Source organism: Seriola lalandi, unplaced genomic scaffold (genome assembly GCF_002814215.2).
Source record: "Seriola lalandi dorsalis isolate HSWRI2012SDOR001 ecotype SW California unplaced genomic scaffold, Sedor1 jcf7180002054945, whole genome shotgun sequence".
NCBI classification, from domain to species: domain Eukaryota; kingdom Metazoa; phylum Chordata; class Actinopteri; order Carangiformes; family Carangidae; genus Seriola; species Seriola lalandi.
In genome coordinates, this window is record NW_019525496.1 from 3,416,761 (window position 1) to 3,436,369 (window position 19,609).

General features: G+C 40.6%; 1 protein-coding gene across 2 annotated transcripts; it reads right to left on the bottom strand.

Annotated features, from left to right (window-relative positions):
• Window positions 1-6,548: 6,548 nt before the first annotated feature.
• On the bottom strand, window positions 6,549-19,151 carry npy8br (neuropeptide Y receptor Y8b). 2 transcript variants are annotated; one of them, XM_023394036.2, is made up of 2 exons: window positions 18,981-19,151; window positions 6,549-8,921 (listed from the first exon to the last, which is right to left on the bottom strand). In XM_023394036.2, exon 2 carries the CDS (start codon window positions 8,760-8,762, stop codon window positions 7,659-7,661), a length of 1,104 nt encoding a protein of 367 aa, XP_023249804.1. In that variant the 5' UTR covers window positions 8,763-8,921; window positions 18,981-19,151; the 3' UTR covers window positions 6,549-7,658. The 2 variants fall into 2 exon arrangements, with proteins under 2 accessions (XP_023249804.1, XP_087026494.1); XM_087170368.1 differs by lacking the exon at window positions 18,981-19,151 and adding an exon at window positions 11,197-11,343.
• Between the last annotated feature and the right edge of the window lie 458 nt (window positions 19,152-19,609).

The following is a 19,609-nucleotide window of genomic DNA, read 5'->3' on the forward strand; positions in this document are numbered from 1 at the left end:
TGTTTATCAGTCTTACTTTCCCTTTCCACCTTCTCAGTCTTTTCCCCCTCGTCTTCACGGGCAGCACGATGGCTCTGTGTTTAGCACTGTGGCCACACAGAAAGAAGGAGCCGACTTCTTCTCTATCCTCCTTCTTTCTGTGTGGAGTTTACATGTTCTCCTCGTGTTTGCGTGGGTTTCCTCTGGGCTCCCCGGTTTCCTCCCACACTCCAAAAACATGTAGCTCAGGTGAATTGGAAACTCTTCATTGCCCAATAATTAGTCAAGTAATTGTGAAATTTGTGCCTTTAATTCGCAGTAAAGAACTTAAAATGAAATGAACATGTTTGCCTTTGTTTATGTTTATGAATAAACAATTAATTATTCTACAGATTTTCAGTGTTTAATACGTGACTCCATCTCCTATGCAACGCGACATAAAGATCCTTGTTTTGCTTGAAGAGTCTTGCCTGAAGTGATTTTCAGTGTCAAATTTCCACATCACACAGTATATCACTACTACTGCGGCTTTCCTTCAAAAACAAATGTGACCCTTGCAGCCTGTCTTACTTACGGGCAAGACAAGAATTCCGCCTGTTAACAGAGCTCAATACAGCGTTTTTCAAAGATTTGCACGGCAAACGTGTTACTGTACATGTTCAACATGTTCAAACTAAAATAACCAACATGTAAGCCTATGGTTACATGCTTTTATATAATATAAACATTTCAAAATATTAAAATTTGGTGCATTGTTCCATATATGGAAAATGTATTTTCTAAATGTATAACACAAAGGACCAAACAAGGCAGGGATGTAACCTGTAGAACAGATGCAATGAAGACATATCTCATATATTTACATTGTGTTTGCTGGGACATATTTGGCATTTTAAACAAAACCGAAAAGTAATTGCACATACTTAAAACAGTTTTTATGCTAGTAAACAGCAAACACAGTAGATTACATCAATACCATTATTTTAAATGTATGGGAGGTGTTACCGGTGCCTTGCACAGGAAGAGTCCTCTCCTCTGGATCTTTCCATGGTGCCAACCTGAGTTTGATAACATCCACAAAACCATCTTATAAAAATCCAGCATGTTCCAAAAGTGGCCAGAAGCTTTTGTTTGGAGTATATAAAGTAGTATGACGCGGATAAAATTGGCTCCATTTCAACCAGAGCAGTACAGACAAACAGATTTAATATAATGATTAGTTATATATCAGTCTCATTTTTTTTTTTCAGAATGAATATTTTTATGTCTAACACTTTAAATACATTTTGCTGATAATAGTTCTTACTTTTACCTACACAAGATTTTGAACGAAGGACCTTTACTTGTAATGGAGTATTTTGGAATTGTGTGTACTGGACTGCTAGCTCGTGTGATTGTCGGCTGGTGTCTTGCTTTTGGCTGCTGCTGGTGTTCTGTGTCTCCCTTCAGGTCCTCGTGGGCGGAGTTTACAAGTGGGTGCACCTGGACAGTCCATCCATCTCTCACTCTATCGCTGGATCTTCCCTTGTACCAACTGGCTTCTTTGTTTGGTTCAGTTGTACTTCTCATTATTTTACACCATATAACGCTATCCCCTTTAATACATTCTCACACTGCCTATCGACTGATTGACCTTTTCATACATTTGCTAATGTGTTCTGTTTCCATCTGTGTAAATAAATGTGATTGTTTGTTCTTCCCAGTACGACTGTGTGCTTTTCCCTCCTTTCATCATGGCGTAAGAGCCAGGTCATGACATGGGCTACTTAAGTAAATTATCTGTATATTTCTTCTACCGCTGATCATGTCCAGCAGCACCCAACAGGTGTGAGGGTGTAGGTCACCTATTTAGGAGATGTACTCAGAGAAAAAAACAGTCTTCCAGCCTTCTGTAGGAATTCAAACATTGAACTTGGCCGTCTTGATCTTGTCAACTGGACCTGCAGTGAGGACCTCAGTTTGTAGGTTTGTCTTTTAATAAAACTTTAAAATTTTGACCTGAACATTAAACTGTAACTGATCAGGAGAGCGGTGCCAGCCACCAGAGGGCCCCAGAAACCAAGCTGAAGCTGCAGCCTACTCCTTCATTGCTGTGGTAATTTAATGCCTTTCTGATTCATAAAATAATCTGCCAGAAAATCCAAACTTTGTAGAATCTATATTATCTCTCTGACTGCTGCTGAGATTTTATTTACACTGCTTTTCATATGCCTGGATCAAATCCTGTCAACACTAATTTATTGTAATTTACTGTACTTTATTGTATTTGTTAACCATGAGGAAATGTGCCTGGAGCCAATTTATTGTATTGTAATCGCTCATTGTTTGCTTGTCTTGTTTCATGCACACTCCACAATCTCCTTTGGATTATAAAAGTGATTATTATTGGATGGATAAGCAACATGAAAATTATTTGAGCAGGCGACACGTGTGTGTTTGCCAATAGAGTATGGAATTTAAACAAAGTGAAAAACAAATCGAAGTGTATTCATCATGGAGATTTGACGGTGATACAACAGCCTGTAATATCCTGCTGACCAGAATACGGGGTGGCCATGCTCTTATCTTCAATGGAAAGTGTGTTTTTCGAAGTAGTTCAATCTGTCTGTTATTCAGCAAACACACACACGACAGAAAATCACTTCCGTGGGTTTTCGTCTTGTTGATGAGATTGTAGCTACATTCACTGAACATACACCGCGACACCATATGAGTCAAGTATTGTCCTTTATTGGAAGTGATTTGATAAGGGATAAATACATGAAAGGTAAAAGCACAGGACATAAAATATTTACTCAGGATCAGTACCGTCATGAACAGTAACTCTCAGTGCCTGTCTACCCTCCATTTTACAACCAAAGACATCAAATCACACATTACAAGAAACATTATTTACTATTTCTAAAAAGGGAAAACATCAAAGCAGTGCTAACTTGTGTTATTAAAGAATAGTTTGACAAAAGTTGTTATTACAAACTGCACTTGTTTTGTCTGCACAATGAAGCTGGTTAGTTTAGTTTTGCATTACTATAAAATGATAAACAGCTAGTGTTGCTCTGTATCTATATCTAACTCCCAGCAAGAAAGTGAGTTAGTTTATTTTTCAAAATATTAAACTCTTCCTTTCAAAATTAATCTTTTATCTGTACATTAAATATGTAGCTACTGCCAACAGCTGGTTAGCTTAGCTTAGCTTAGCATCAACTGGCCCAGTAAAAAGGCAACAAATTTAATCCAGCAGCGCTTTTAACATTCCCATATTATATAAGATTAGCAAAATCCGTACTGAAACGTAAGTGTAGAAATGACAACCAATTAGCCAAGTTACACATCCCTAGCCTACAGATAACTCTCAGCCACAAAACTACTTTTTTTTCTTTCTTTTTTTTGCAAAATCCTTAAACAGGTGTCCTAGCAAGCCATGCCAGTGAAGCAAAATGGCTCTGGTACATCTAAAGTTGAAAGAATGGATGGATGGATAGATAGATAGATAGATAGATAGATAGATAGATAGATAGATAGATAGATAGATAGATAGATAGATAGATAGATAGATAGATAGATAGATAGATAGATAGATAGATAGATAGATAGATAGACTTTCATCACTATGATCTTGCCCTGACAATTTAGGGCCTGGCCTTTTTGTCTGACCTTCCACTTTCTTTGATCAGAAGAAAACAGGTAGCCCACAGCCTGCTTTAGTTGCCTGGTTACAGCTTCCTCAGGGGTTTCAGTGGGTTTCCTTCAAACTGACAGAGAGCACCGAGCTATTAAAAGCACTTTATTAAACACTGACAGAGGAGCTACGCCAGGCTGAGTCAGTTTTAGTGGAACCAGGTCACTCAAATATTTGTCTCATATGAAAAGAAGGACAACAAAGAAAGTGAAACGTAACAGTTATTGCTGGGGATAGCACATAAAGTAACTTTCCTTTTGACTTGCATTGGCTTATCAAGGTGATATAATTGTAAGCTGTAACTGGAAAGTGATAAGGATAAGGAGCAGTGTGTCAGTAAAAACAGGTGTACTAATGTAATGATAGTTATATTCTTTATTTGGAGGCTAGAAGTAGTTTCACTCACGGGATCTATCTATCTATCTATCTATCTATCTATCTATCTATCTATCTATCTATCTATCTATCTATCTATCTATCTATCTATCTATCTTATCTTGTCTTCTTTTTGAACACTGTACATGCATGCAATGACAAAACTAATCCTGAGGAAAAACTGTCCGACACCACTCAGGGGGTTGCTGTTCCCAGCTGTCAAGTCTGCTTGTGTTGTGCAAGACAAAACTGTATGTGTGTTTGTGTTTTGTGTGGTGTGTGTGTGTGTGTGTGTGTGTGTGTGTTATTAGTACTACAGAAGACACAGAGGAAACTGAGGTACAGAATTACTTTCCATTATGCAAGTGATACGTGGATTTTTATCAGTAGCAGGAGACACGCAGGACTGTTTTCCCATGAATCTACTCTGGAGGGTTACATGTGTAAGGACATTAACTGGCTGAGGCAACATTCATGCTGTTATGGTATCCAAACTAATGAATAAGTAAAACCTGGAAATACCCCCTGAAATAAACCTTTTACTTACAGATCTGATGAATCAGGAAGCACCTGATACGAGGCGGAAAGCGGAATTAGGGCAATCCAGTAGAAAGATAAGACAACAAGGAAATTATTGACTGAGCTGATCTATGTGTTTGACTCTGTCCATGAGCTATCTGCCTGTTTCAGTGTATCCTACAGATATATGTGTATGACAGCATGATTAGGATTCCAGTGTCAGACTCCCTTTGACCTTTTCATATGCCGAAACAAAAAAGATCAGTTCTCTCTCACAAGGGATCAAGGTGAACGAGGCCAATGACTTTGATTTTTAGCTGAAAAATTATTTTGTCTTCTGTATTGAGGCAACTTATATAACTTCTTTCAGGCTCAGCATGGACCCTGCAGACACACATTATACTGTAGATGCTGTATGCGGTGAATTCTGTATTCATCGTTTGCATCCTCCTGAGCTTTACAAGTGTTAGATAGGGAGAAGCATTCACACCTCTGGGAAGATGCTCTTTCTTTTAAAAAAGCAACAGAAATCACTGAAAGCTGTAATTATTCTTAATATGTGAACAAGGCAAAATGTGATGCATTTTCTTACACTAGTGAGGCAGGCAAAGTATGTGACTGCGGAGGATATAAACACTCAAAAGAACAGCTTGAGGAAATCTCCGGCCAACTATGCAGTTCATGTTGTTCCTGTGATCTACAGAGATTGCTTATATGAGAATCTCTCTAAATTAAAATGCAGAGAGCGAATGTGTTAATTTTTTTGGAACGGCTCCACAAACAAGGAGAGTCTGGCCCTGTGGAGTCATTAAGTGTTTGTCTCCAGCTGAGCTTCATTTCATAGCACATTAATGTGCCCATAGCCCCTTAACAGTTACTTGAGTAACAATGTACAATGGCACCATTTAAGTTCCACTCATTGTCAAGTGTCGCTGGAGTCCATCAGCGTCTCCAGCATCTTGGGCAATTTATTCCACACAAAATGAAGGCTGCTACTTCATTCACTGGTGTTTTGAAAGGATAGACAGGTGAGAGGAAGGAAGTAAAGGAGAGGATAGGGGATTGACAGCCTGTAAGGTCAGATTGGGCCAAAACAGCAGAAGCACACAGTCAATTATGCTGACAAGGACGTCTGAGAGCTCTCTTACCCTTAGGAAAACACTTTGGCTGGTTATGTGAAATACTGTCAGAGTCCACAACAGGTTTGCCTTTCTGCGAGGTGTAAAAAAACATCCTACACTTGACCTGATCATCAAAACAGCAAGGCCCCTGATGGCAAAATCCTTACCTTCTCCTTCCTGCTTAGACGACATGCTTCTTATTTCAGAAAGATAAAAGTAGAGCTGTTAACATGCTTTCCCTCAGAATGAATATTTAGCACAATCCCCATTGATCTCTCACACAGTTTCTTCCCCTCCCCATGCTGTTTAACATCTACGGCACCAAACACAGCACTGATTTATTCAACACTAGCAGCACATCTAAAATGTGTTGTGATCTCAGACTTCCTCCTGAATAATGCACACACAGGCAGCGCACCGAATTTGACCTCAGACAGAAACAAAAATTGTTCGACATATCAGATGTTTAGAAGTGGTTTTTACATTCATACCATACTAAAACATGGCTATGTAATACAAGTGTGGGCTTGCTCGAGTTTGAACAAATCAGCACTATATCCTTTTGGTAATTTGGATCCCACACTCCACCCTGTTTCCCACTGAGGACATTGTGCAGTCTGGTCTCAATGTACCATTTTGTCTTTCATGGGAAATCAATTATCTGTTAAGAGCTGAGAACGGTGTGGATGAACTGACCTACAAGGTGACAGCAAAAAAAAATCAATTCTGGTTTCAACACACACTCAAGACAGCAAGGTGGACACGAAGTTTGCCGAACAAAAAATAAATAAATGCAGGACAAGAATTGAAGAACAAAAGCAAGAGTGTGACTCATCACAACCAAATAATTAAAACATAGACATTATAATCAAAGATGATAGTAAATATTTTTAATTCAGATCAATACCACAAAGTGAAGTGACTAACAACAGGTTTCCTAGGAGATATCTGCTATGCTACACAGTGCTCTTTATTGCCGACCACACCACAAACTATGACTGTGTCACATCTTTTACAGGCCATACATGTACAGTATTTAGCAATGTTATATACAGCAGAAGAACCCTGCTCTGAAAAAGTCCTTCACTGTCGTTTTTATTTTGTTTTATGGCACTTGATATACGGTGGATGTATGTAACATTTTATGAGGAAACCATCTACACGCACAGTATACTGGAACGCCACGACCTTGGCAGACGGCAGAAATGTATACAGCTCTTGCCAAGGTTCATTGTAAAAGATCATTACATCGTTTGTGGTGATTTTAGGTAATAAGAAATGCATTAAGATGATGCTAGTAAAACCGGCTGAATGAACGCCTGGAGCCATATAGCTAATGCACTAATGTTCTCTCCTTCAGATGTGTAATAAGCTGCTCTGTCAGTAATCACTAACACATCACAGTTCACAATCCCTTAATATTTTCATCAATACTATTAACATAAGACAGCAAAATTGAAATAAGATTTTTTTTTTTTTTTTTTAAAAACAACAACCCCAAACCCTTTGTCCTTTCAGTTCTGTCCATCGCTCACATTTACAGCAGGTAAAAGTGTGAAAAGCAAAACAGCTGATAGTACACGAGAAGGGAAAACATGACGTTTGCATACCAGATGAAATGCTTTCTCTTCATTCGTATGTGCCCGCAGCACACGGGGAAATGGACTATACAGACTACGGTTGCAAAAGTGCTCATGTAAAGTGTCTTCTGTCACCCAACAATACTTAAGACTTGTCCAACCTTTGCACCATCATTTTGTTATCTGCTTCCTCTTACATGTGAACTTGTACTGAATCGAGGGCAGCGCGCCATGGGTAAAGTTTCTTCAGTCTGCTCCCTCTGGACTGCTATTGTGAGGTTTAGAACTTTGTAAATGTCAACCTCGCTTTTGCACGCAATGAAGCAAGAAAAGCTCTAAAGGATGACACAATGAGGGCTGGAGAGGCCCCAGTAGTTTTTTGTCTTTGACTGAAAAGGCTTGGATTTAAGTATTGATGCTAATAGATCCATTGCTCAAGATCGACCCCTTGGTGACCTCTGTGCTGACGGTGGAGAGCGGGACTGTCTCGTACCGCTCCGCCACCCCCCAGCAGCGACAACGCAACAGAGTGGATTTCAGGTGTTTCTGGAAGTTGCTGTTGAGGAACCCGTAGATGATGGGGTTGATGCAGGTGGAGGCCATCGCTGTGAGGTGGCAGAATGAGAAGATGATGTCGTGGCTACAGGACGGGATGGCCTCGTGGTTCCAGTCAAACACCGTGTTGAAGACGTTGAGAGGGAGCCAGGAGAGGGTGAACGCCACCACTATGGAGATTAACATGGCGTTGATCCTTGTGGAGCCTTTGTTTTTCTTTTGAGTGGTGTTCCTGCCGCGCTCCACCATGTCCTTCCTCCTCCTTAGACGCAGGTAGATGTGCATGTAGCAGACCATGATGAGGACGAGCGGGAGGAAGTACTGGAAGACGAGCAGGGAGGTGGTGTAAGCTCGCCGTTCTTGAAGCGACGGCCACCGCTCCATGCAGACGGGGTGATCGCTGAGTGGGAAGGGCATGCTCAGGTTCTGGAAAGGCAAGGTAAGTATGCTGTATGAGAGGAAAGGCACTGAGATTAGACAGGCCACGATCCAGGTGACAGCCACGGCCAGGTAGGACTGGCACACCACAGGCTTCCATCCAGTCGGGTGGACGATGAGCTGGTAGCGCTCCATGGCGATGAGGACGAGGGAATAGATGGAGACAGTAACTGATATACACTGGATGAAGGGCGTGAGCTTGCAGAGGGTGTCTCCTAGGATCCAGTGGTCCATCAGAGTGTAGATAATAGTGACCGGCAGGCAGACGATACACATGAGGATGTCAGAACAAGACAGGTTGACGATGAAGATGTTGGTGACGTTGCGCATCTCCTTGTGCCGCGTGATGACGAACACCAGGCAAGAGTTCCCAATGAGACCCACCGCCATGACTGTGCTGTAAGCAACGATGAGGAAAGTGGTGCCACTCACTGAGAGCGAGCAGTCCTCTGTGAAATCCCACGGTATCTCTTTCCACAAGGCTTGGTTGTGGTTGGTGCTGTGCTGCAACTCCATGGTGGTTTTCCTGGGCTCACTTCAAAGGCTGGGAACTAATTAAACTAATTTGTTGGGTCACACCTGCTGTAATTACTTCATGAATAACATTTGCATTTTTTTACAGCTTTCCTTCATCTTTAATCTTTGACCGTCTTTACAGCCGTCTTCATTTTCTGCCTGAAAAGCAAAGAAAAAGGAATTAGTTACCTTCAACAAATTTCCACTCATGAAAAGTTTGTTTTTTAAAGTTAGAAACTCTTGAGATATTTAAGGGGTCGGTATCAACACTCAAATTGAAATGTAGCCCCCGTGAAAACTGCGACAGGAAAAGAAAGTGACCCTCACTTGCTGAAAAAGCTCATTTCATCATTAGACAGTAACTTCTTTTAAATGAGGATGTGTGGCAGAGAGCGATTCTCTTGCTGAGGGACAGGATTTTAAATTCACAGCCTCCGCCTCCTGGATGTGATTCCACAAGTTCCTTTTTGTTGCCGAGATGTATTTAGTGGTCCAATTTCACCTTTGCACACACTGGCAGCGGATTCGAAATTACAAAAACAGAGATTTATGAAAGGAATAATTAATGTGGGTATGCAGATATCACGAGGCTGTTGGCAGATTCTCTAGCTCCTCGAGTGCAGGCTATAAGCATAAATGATGCGCTGATGGCATATCATCAAGAAAACAGCACAGATCCAGACTTTGTGGCATCACTATAATGGCACGCTGATTTAAATTTCCATCACAATAACGGTGATAATGACTGCTCCTTCAGAGACAATCATTCCCTCTCACTGTTTTCTCCCCTTTTGACAGCAGGAATTTATTCTGTTTCTGTCCATAAAGGAACAGACACCGCTCGTCGCCACTGAACATTCACAATAGCAGCCTGGATTCTGAAGCACATGTGGTCCCTACAATGTCGAACAAATTAATGTACTGGAAAACAGAAGCACAATTTCATTACACCAAGACCGAGAACATCTGAACACTGTGTGTGTGCATAGATACACGTGTGTGTGTGTTTGTGTGTGAGAGTGTGTGTGTGTGTGTGTGTGTGTGTGTGTGTGGGGTGGGGGTGGTGGTGGGGTGAACACGCAGCAGTGAAAACAGTACTGATTAACTGAGATGTTTTGCCCACGGCTCAATTGCCCAGAAATTAGTTTTGCAACACAGCTAAGCAAACAGAATGAAACCTGCAGGATTTAGAGGATTTATCATTTTTAATTGACAACTCCTTAACAATGATAAATACTGACAGGTAGGACATTAATTGCTTGTGGCTGTCTCTATCATGAGCAGTAATGTCATTAAAATGTGCTGTTTCATCTGTCGTAATTACAAACAAAGCCGGAGTATTCATAACAAAAGTAAACACTTGTACATGGAGCTAGCTCTCTGGATAATTAATCTCCTCCTGGATGTCAACATGACTAAAACTGGCTGGTTCTCTGGTTATGTGGCCTGCACATCACACTCATGCTGCAGCCTCGATGCTGAGTATCTATGGCACAAATTGGACACTCGAAGTGATGCATTGCTGTGTGTTGTGTCTGCTGGTGGAGGCCAGTCCAAACAATGGAACAATGAATTTTCCCAAGGGCGTTATTAATATTTAACATGAGACCTGTTATAAATTACACTGATCATCTGCAGATTACACATAACAGCCAACAGAAACATTAAAAATACACTATGTGAGACGAACTGTGAAGTAAGAAAACCAGGCAAAGAAATGATAGCTCATGGGGATTTCATCTCAAAATAGAAATGTTTCCTAAAATGTAAATATGATTTTTGATCCTCACCTCACTACATCACTTTGCCATGTCACTAACACAGCCACATAGTCACAGACATCACGACCATCATCATTCATCATCATGAAAAACCCATGAAGGCATGCAAAGTGTGAGAGTGGTTACAGTGTAAGTGTCTCTGCAGCTGTCCTGGATCCACTCTGTCTGCAGCTGTGTGTCTGTGTCTGCTCGCAGTCAGGTGCACTTTCTCGGCTCCGGACAGCTGGACGAGGAGACCCCATCCTTCCTCCAGTGTACCACCGTGTGTGTGTGCTCACTGCTCTCACTCATTTCCACCTAAAAGACCCGCTGAATCCTGTCAACTCAAAAGCGCCACTTATACTTTTAGCATCTCCTCTGCAGAGCGGGATACTCTGATTCCCACCAGAACAGCCTCACATACCAGCACGCGCGACAAGGCACTTAAAACTCACCGTGCGCACCTTAAAGAGCTGTAAAGAAATATAAGTCTGAGGCGTTAGAGTCATTAAAGCTTCGGAAAAGAAAAAAGAAAAAACAAAAACACATTGTCGACACTATAAGAAAATCTAATTTCTTACTTTTAGGTAACACAGCACCCTTAAAAAAAGAGTTAGGCTACAACACAGACTGCCGTGTTTTAATCAGCCGATAAATCAGCCATTGTTTCTTACCGAAATATTCTTTCTTCTGGGACTTGGAGCGCCGCTCTGCATCAGGTGAGACACGGCAGAGTTTTTGGTCGAGGAGACGGTAGGAGGTGTCCTGCCAGGATCACTGATAGCGGCTGAGATATCTCTTAAAGCGACCTTACGCCTCAGACTCAGGCAGGGGGATGAACATGTTACATAATAAATTTCTCACGCACGCACGCACGCACGGACGGGCGGACGCGAAGGCGCGCGCACACCGGGGACACACGGCCAATGGGGAAATTGATGTATTTGAAATTTGCACACTTGGTCTGATTCACCCACCTGAAGCCCAGAAACGTGCAAGTGGGCGACATTAGATACTTTATTTAGTGTGTTGCAAAGGGACACGCCTTGCCGTCACGTAATGAGCCAAGTTTCATACACTACAAAAAATATCACTGTAACATAATAATGATGCATGGGATTAAAACAGTGCAATAACTCCTGTGGGGCTTTTTCTGCAGTTGCTGTGCAATGCCTATAGACAGTGAGATATTGTGAGTCCTGCTTTTCATGTGTGGAACATTTTTAAATGGATGAACAGAAACAGTGTCAGTGAAATTCAGACACAGATTACTTTTTTTTTTTAGTTTTCACACTCTGTGAGATTCTGTGAAGCTCTGATGAATGTGGAATAAGACAAACACAGGTTGTCAGTAACAGACTTCATCTTGTCTTCCTATTTCACTGAAGTATAATTTATCACCCAAATCACTCTTATGCATAAATCATTAGAAAAGAATCCAAATTCATTTTTTGCTGCCAGCATTTAATAATGAATATTGATGGGTTCTAACTATGTGCATGTTTTCTCAGAAGACCATAAACCGACTTTTCTGTTGCTTATAAAGATGATTAACGTTGTCTGTGATGTCTTGAATTCCTCCACAGTTAACACCTCGGACTATTTTAAACCTGTTCTTTGCACCTCTCTTGCTTGTGCAACAGATTGTTAACTGCTTCTTCACACTGTCCCCACACACTCCTGTTTCAAGTGGAGGCTGTTTGAAAGAACAGTAATACATTTTTGTCTGAGAGGCAGAACAGTGAAACGACTTGCCACCACCAACAACAGCTCCATGGGTGTTTACTTGACACAGAGACACGGGTGTCAAGTCACTCAACACGATCAATCTATGCACATATTTTTCAGAGAAAAGCAGGGATGCGGAAATTTTTTTTGGTGAACTGTTCTGCAGGAGGCACTTTTTTTTTTTGCCCCTGATGTGAAACTATTCAATATATTGGGACTTGGAATGGATGTTGTACCTTTCCCCTTGTGCAATCTCCACTGCTGTCACTCACATTTTGATTTTTCTTTGGTCTGTTTTGACAGAAGGGGACAGAAAATCATTTCTAATGTCTAGTCAACTGAGCACCATGGTGACAAGAAATAGTTTTTTTGACAGTGTGTCCACCAGTTTAATGTCACTGATAAGTGACAAGTTGATGGGCTCAAGGATGTTGACGCACGGAAAAGGGAACGTGGTTTCTAAAACGAATTTTTCTGTTTAAGAGCACACGAACATAAACAGAAAGCAGATTAGTTTTGTTCCATCTTAGGTGATAAGGTAGAACAAGAAGAGATAACATGTTCCAAACATTTTAGAAACATTGTCTCGCTGTCACATGAAATATTTGATTGCTCTTTGATGAGTTATTTTATTGGGTACTCTCTATCAGCTGTTTAGACTCCTGTCTAAACAGGAGTTTGGTATTTACACAATACTGTACATAATGTAGCTTGATCCAAATATGGCCATATTTGGATTCAGAGCGAGATTCATATTACATAAGGCATTTGTACAACTTGTTCTTGTGGGAAAATTGTTAATAGTTTTATGTGTCGCTGGCAGTGTAAATCAATAAAGTACTTTGCCCCATTAACAATGAATTGTTCCCCTGCTGTCGCTCCCCATATCCCTGTTTAATAGTATTTGGGGAGCGATTGTTCGTGTGTATTTTTAAGCGCAAAGCCTGTTTTTTGTGATATATTTGTCTTGACAAAAACTCTCACTTTAACAGACTCTTAATATCCTCTGCGGTGCAATGGGGCTTCAAAATAGATTTTAACACCAGCCAGCCAGAACAAAGCAAGAGATGGTGGCTTGCTTTACTTTCACACTTTGTTCAGCTGTGTTTCAAAGGAGATAAAAGAAAGAAAGAAAGAAAGAAAGAAAGAAAGAAAGAAAGAAAGAAAGAAACAGACAGAAAGATGTAGCCAACAGTAAACTGTAAAAACCTAACATACAAAGTAACCACAGCATGTTGTGCATAAGACTCTATGAATATAGTATCTTATGATGGCAAGAGGATCTTTACTAATGTAAAAACAAATGAGACATTACAGTATTAATCCTGGTTATCATGAACACTTTATGTCTGCTATCCAGGCTGTAACAGTTTGTCATAGATCTTTGTTTGAGCTTGAAAAATATCTTCATTCTTCAATCTTCATTATAAGAAGAAAAAATATTATCAGAGCTGATTTGAATATAGTTTTTATTTAACTTTAACTTTAAACACCTAACATTGATGGTGAGAAGAGCAGGTGAAATTAAATTATGGCAGAATTTGTTAGAGGGTTTTTTGTTCATTAAGAGGATCATGTAATGAGTTAAAAAAAAAAAAACGAAGAAGAAAAAAGTGATATCACATTCCCACTGAACATCTAAATTGAGCCAAAAATGTTGTGCTCCTCTGCCCACTTGCTCTGTTGTTGGTTCTCTACTGGACAATATGAGCTCAGGGCCGATAGTTCTGTTATGAAGGACAAAACATGTCTTACAGTTGTAGTACTGATAAATAGAGGTTTGTAACAATAATTCATGTAAATGAGACAGAAAATTACAATTTCCTGAGTTCTCACAGTGAGCAGTAGCGTCAAATACTTTCCAGATGAAGTCATGGGTAAGGCAGATACAACATATGTACATAATGATGACATACAGTATATTTTGATAGCGGCGATGTTATCAAATAATATTGTCACTATCATAAATTATAACACAGGGTTCCACAGTTGTATGTAAATTTCACCTCTTATAGTAAAATGAGGTCAAGGTCTGTGTGTGCGCTCCTGTTTCCAGCTCATGGTGTAGGTGTAAAAAGATCAGTATGAAAAGATTTACAGCTGCTAACCCTAACCATAATGCCACGGGGATGGGATTCTGTGCCAACATATTTTAGTGCTAGTCATATATTGGTTGGCATGAATATAACCATATGTCAGGCAGTGATAAGGAGCCTTATGCATACATGTATGTGCAGACTGTATGAGGCAGAGAATATCATAATTACACTAATCAATCAAAAGCTGCTCACACTGTCATCTACTCAGAGTCTCTTTGTACCTTTTGAGAATGGGTGACACTGACCCTTTTTTTTTAAATGCCATGTTTTACTGGGCGGTGTGTGTAAATGCATGTGTGATTTACGATTTTTATGTGTAGTGTGCTGCAGGAAGAAAAGGAAAATCTGAAATACACTGTTTGTAATCCATCATAACTCTTTGTTTAATTGGAAGTTTGAGCTGTCATTGTTCACCATGCTCGCCTCATGTGAGCAGTAAAATTACTCCAGGAATTTAATGGCTCGAAAAGATGACAGCCAACAATACAAAATCTGAATATGGCTGAACTCTAATCCATTTTGTCAACTTTTCGAGTCAATGAAAATCAAACACTGGAACAGGGAAACCATATTGATCAAGTGGTTCAATTTTTTTGCCTTCAACTCTCTCATTGCAACCCTGAGACCGTACACACTGTGTTCACAAAGCAATTCATCGAGCGAAGGACAATCTCCCCTGCTGTATTACAACCCCTCACATGACCCAAGTTGAGGTGATCCTTGACACCATCACTGCAGCACAGTCCTATAAATCCCTCAGGCTGTATATAACCCCAACCAAGAACAAATGCCACGATGCCTCCGGTAGTCGTGGATGACAAACAACTCCCATCAGTTGCACAGATCACATCTGACACGGAAGCTCACCCTGCTGCTCCTCTGTTAAAATGTGACTTTTAGGAGCAGCACATGGGCTACTGGTGAGTATTACCGACAAACACAGTTCATATACAGTGAGATTCGATCATTATTTAACACAGGTAACGCTCCCTCAGTAGTTCTTTTCACTTGGACTGTCTTATTTTGATCGTCTGTGAGCACTTAGTCAGTAAATGTTCAACAGTTACAGTGACTAAAGGGTTCACTCATAGAAGATACCACAAATATTCATCCCCCTTAGCTCTGTAGAACTTTTTAGTGTCTTTCAGCTCATTGTTTTGGTTTCATAACCCACATCTTTACTATTTTAGTTCATTCTCACCACACCCACCAACCTTGTTATTATAAGCTGACCAGCAGATGGATAAAGTTAGCAATTAGTGGGTGAACATAGTAGAGATAAAGAGCTAGCTATTTCCTTCAGTAGTTGGTGGAGGCCATTAATGGACATAAAAGGAGTTTTTACAGTTCTTACATTACATTAAGATGGTAAACACAACTCTGAATGAATGCTAATGCTACTCCATGTCTGCTGGATGTGTAGCCACTGTAAATAGGCAGCTGTTTGCTTTACTTAAGAGGTGAGTGATGAGATTGTGCGGAGTGTTCACAGCCTGATTCTACTAGCCACAAGTAGCCAAAACTCAGTTATTGCAGATTTACAGCTTACAGTACATAATCTACATTATGATTGTGGGGAAAGGAAGAGTTAGACAGCTTGGGAAATATCCTTATTCTCTTTCTTCACAAGAGTTTGATGAGTATAACAGTATAATTATTATTTTAATTGTGCTGTGAACCAGGACAATTTTGCAGTGAATTTTTACAACTGGGACATTTTAGTATTTTACAGATATTTGTCAGGACTTGGGACATCCAGCTTGGAACCATGACAATCTCCGACAACCCAGGATGCCTGGTCACCACATGTGAGCACAAAGACTGAAAATGGGGAAACATCTAGCTTGGTTCTTTACAAAGTCAACAAAAACCACTCACCAGCACTATTGTTGTACTAAACAAACAAGATAAAACATGTTAATTAGTGCAATTAGTTTAGAGGTGCTGGAAGGCAGATTTTGTTACCATTGGACAGAGCCAAGCTACTTATGTGCCATGTTTCCAATTTTTGCTAAACTAAGCTTGTCATCTTCAGGCTGTAGCTTCATTTACATTACAGAAATATGCGAACTATCAAGCTGCTTAAGTATCCATCTAGTCGTGTATTTCTAAAATGTCAAACTATTGCTTTTAAATTTCTCCACATACGTTCCTAATATGCTTCCAAGTCATGGCCAAAATGGGAACTTAGCGTTATAGTTTTGGAGCATAAAGTCTGCCAAGCATGAAATGAAGGGAAGCTAAAAATAAACTGATTTCAATTTTGGTTCGTGCTACTTCAAGAATTACATTTAGTATAGTGGAATAAACTGATTTGAAGGAGAGAAAAGAGAAATGAGCAGGAGAGAGACGAGAGAAGAGAGAGAAATAGACCAGAGAGGAGCCTGAGATTGGGGTTTATTAAAACACAATTGCATTAGCAGACCGAAAGGTAGAATCAATCCATTGTGCATTAGACCTGCTGACCCTCCTCCTTTAATTCATATAAATGTTCTGCATGTCCTTCCTGCTTTCTGAAGCCACGTTAAGATTCTGCTCAGCTCCAGTCACATCTGTGAGCCGCACAGACAATTCTTTTTACTGCCTCACTTCTCCCTCAGTGTTCCTCGGTGTCGGCATATGATTCAGAGTTTACACTAACGTTGTCACAGCGAATAAGACGGTGGATGTCACACACCAAAATAGCCCTCATCCCAATAGCAAGAGGTGAAAACTGAATTCAGAGGCAGCATAACGTGATAGAGGGAGGACAGCAAGTTGCTATTGATCCCCAGTAGCCCTGTTCAATATAAGTCCAGACCCACTGACACATGGCAGATATGACCAACAACCCACTCAGGTTCTTGGCCATTGTAGCTTTAGCCCAATTAAAATTTGATCCACCAGCAGTCCCTTTCTACTTGGCCTCATTGCAAGGACAGCCGTTACCACGGTTACTGTACATGGCTATGTTTCTGAAACCTTTATGAAATCTCATAGAAAATGTTTACTGATCATGATCATTAATAATTTCATGTCAATGTCAAACTAGAGACCTAAAGCCATTTCCATCGACTCTGATATTCCATTAGCAGCGCAGGCAACCGGTGCATGACGCAGACGAAGACCTCTCCTTTGAGAGCAGCCGTCAAAGCACTGTCCAGCCAAGCTATTTGGTGCTATCAAGCCTCTACTTGCTGTCTTGTAAAATCTTTTCCACTGGGAAATGCCAGTTTCCTGCCATGTGTGGGCTATGTGAGAAAAAGACGTGACGATCTACCCTCTGTCTTTCTCAGCAGGAAGCTATAAAGTTGTTCCCAGCCTTTTACAATCTTCAAATGAGCAGCGATGAACAAGCGCGTGGAACGACTGTGATTTTACTTCCCGATTTTATCTTTGTATCAACACTCACTGATAATCCTTGCTATCCTTTAGCGTAGCACATACTGTTGGGAAGCTTAAATATTTCAGCAACATTGGATTGTTTTCTTTGAGTCCCCAGTGAGGTGGGGAAATCTCCCAGCATTTTCCAACGATGACTCTGACCTCTGAGAAAGGAAGAAAGAGTAAGCGCCTCAGCTGACTTGGGAGTTGCCATTATAGCCAAACAATAAATGTCAATATTTTTCCATGTAATTTTAATTATCTTGATTCCTTATTGAATAGAGAGTTCAATCAAATTGTGGAGCGCCATTTCGATTTCTCACAAAATGATTCATGATCACAACAAAATATAATGCGACAGATCTGTCCAAGTCCTGTGGCAGTGCGTATGACCCCCCCCCCCCCCCCCCCCCCGTTTATCATTTTTTGGAGGATTATGTATCACCCAGAAGCTTCCATCTTAAGACAGTTGGCGGGCTCTAACTAACACAAGAAGAATTTTGGTGCAGAGGAAAATTGATTGCTCGCTTCACAATAACCGAACAGCCACAGCAAAATTGCACCTGCCAGGACCGTGCCTCAGTCACTCTACACCCATCCATTTAACTTATGAACCACAGAGGAACATGTTTAACATTTCACACTGCTCCCAGTCCTGTTTAATTTCAGCTCTTGTATATTAAACATAGTGCAAGCTTACAGTTACAGTTGTTTTTTTGCTTTTTTCTTTGCCAAACTTTGCCGGTCAAATCGCCTGTGCCACATAAAAAATGGCAGATAGTTGGCATGGTAACAATGTTAGATGAGGTGCAAAAAGAATGAATGGCACCACTGGAGCTCTGCTGTCCCAAACTAATCAGTCCTATTGTCCTCTGGTCTGCCAGTTTCTTCTCTTATCAGATGTAGGATTTTAGAGTCATGCTGTGGAGCACGGCTGGCAGATTCACTTTTTTTCCAGCGACCAGCAACCTGCTGCACTGCACTATTCCCTGTTAGAGCCCGTTGTACCCACAGCACACATTACCCTCCTTACTACTCACAAACTCCACATCATAGGGTGGCCAGTAATGTCACTGTAAGATGGTCTCCTTTAGCAATTATTTGAATGAAGGTCAAGCGTCTTAGCAATTGCCGGATTTGTGCGACAGTGACGCTTGTAAAGGCTCAAGGTCATGGAATATTTCATGTGTTGGTAACTGCTGCCATTATTCCTTTGTAAAGTCTGTTTGTATCTTAGGTTGAGAGTTAATTCTGTAAATTCAGCCCACCTTGTTCTTGTTTGTTTGTCGTTTCTTCCTGTGGCCTGTGGAGTTCCTGCTGCACAGCCCTGTCCCTGATAAGAGGAGACGGTCCGCTGCTAATGTACTGGAAAGCTCTGGTCTCAGGAATAGCAAAACCAAGCTCCCTGTGACTTCCAGGAAGGTCTAACAAAAAAAAAAAAAAAACATGCTTTCAGTCTGTCACATTTACTGACGTCACGACAAGAGCACTGTAATGCAATCCTATATACCACACTATTTATTGTATACCTGTGATCATGTCAGCCTAATTAGCAAATGATGTGTGAAAAGTATTTAAAATTCATGTTGAAAAATTAAAAAGTGAAGTGCGCATCTGTGTGTGATATTCACAGTTTGGAAGATTTGACACCTCATGTTAGAAAATAAAAGCACATTAATAGAATGATTAAATAATTTCAGAGTAAAAGTCAGTAATCAATATTTATTTTTCTGGCAAAACAGTAATATAGGTACCAGCAGCACCTTTAGTGTCTGTGACTGATGAGTGATGTTTTTTCTGGGTTATGGCTGTTGCCATTGTAGCGCAACTATAGTTTTCCTGTCAGTATATGGATAATTGCAAAATGCACATTGCAACTTCAACTGCAACTAGCATT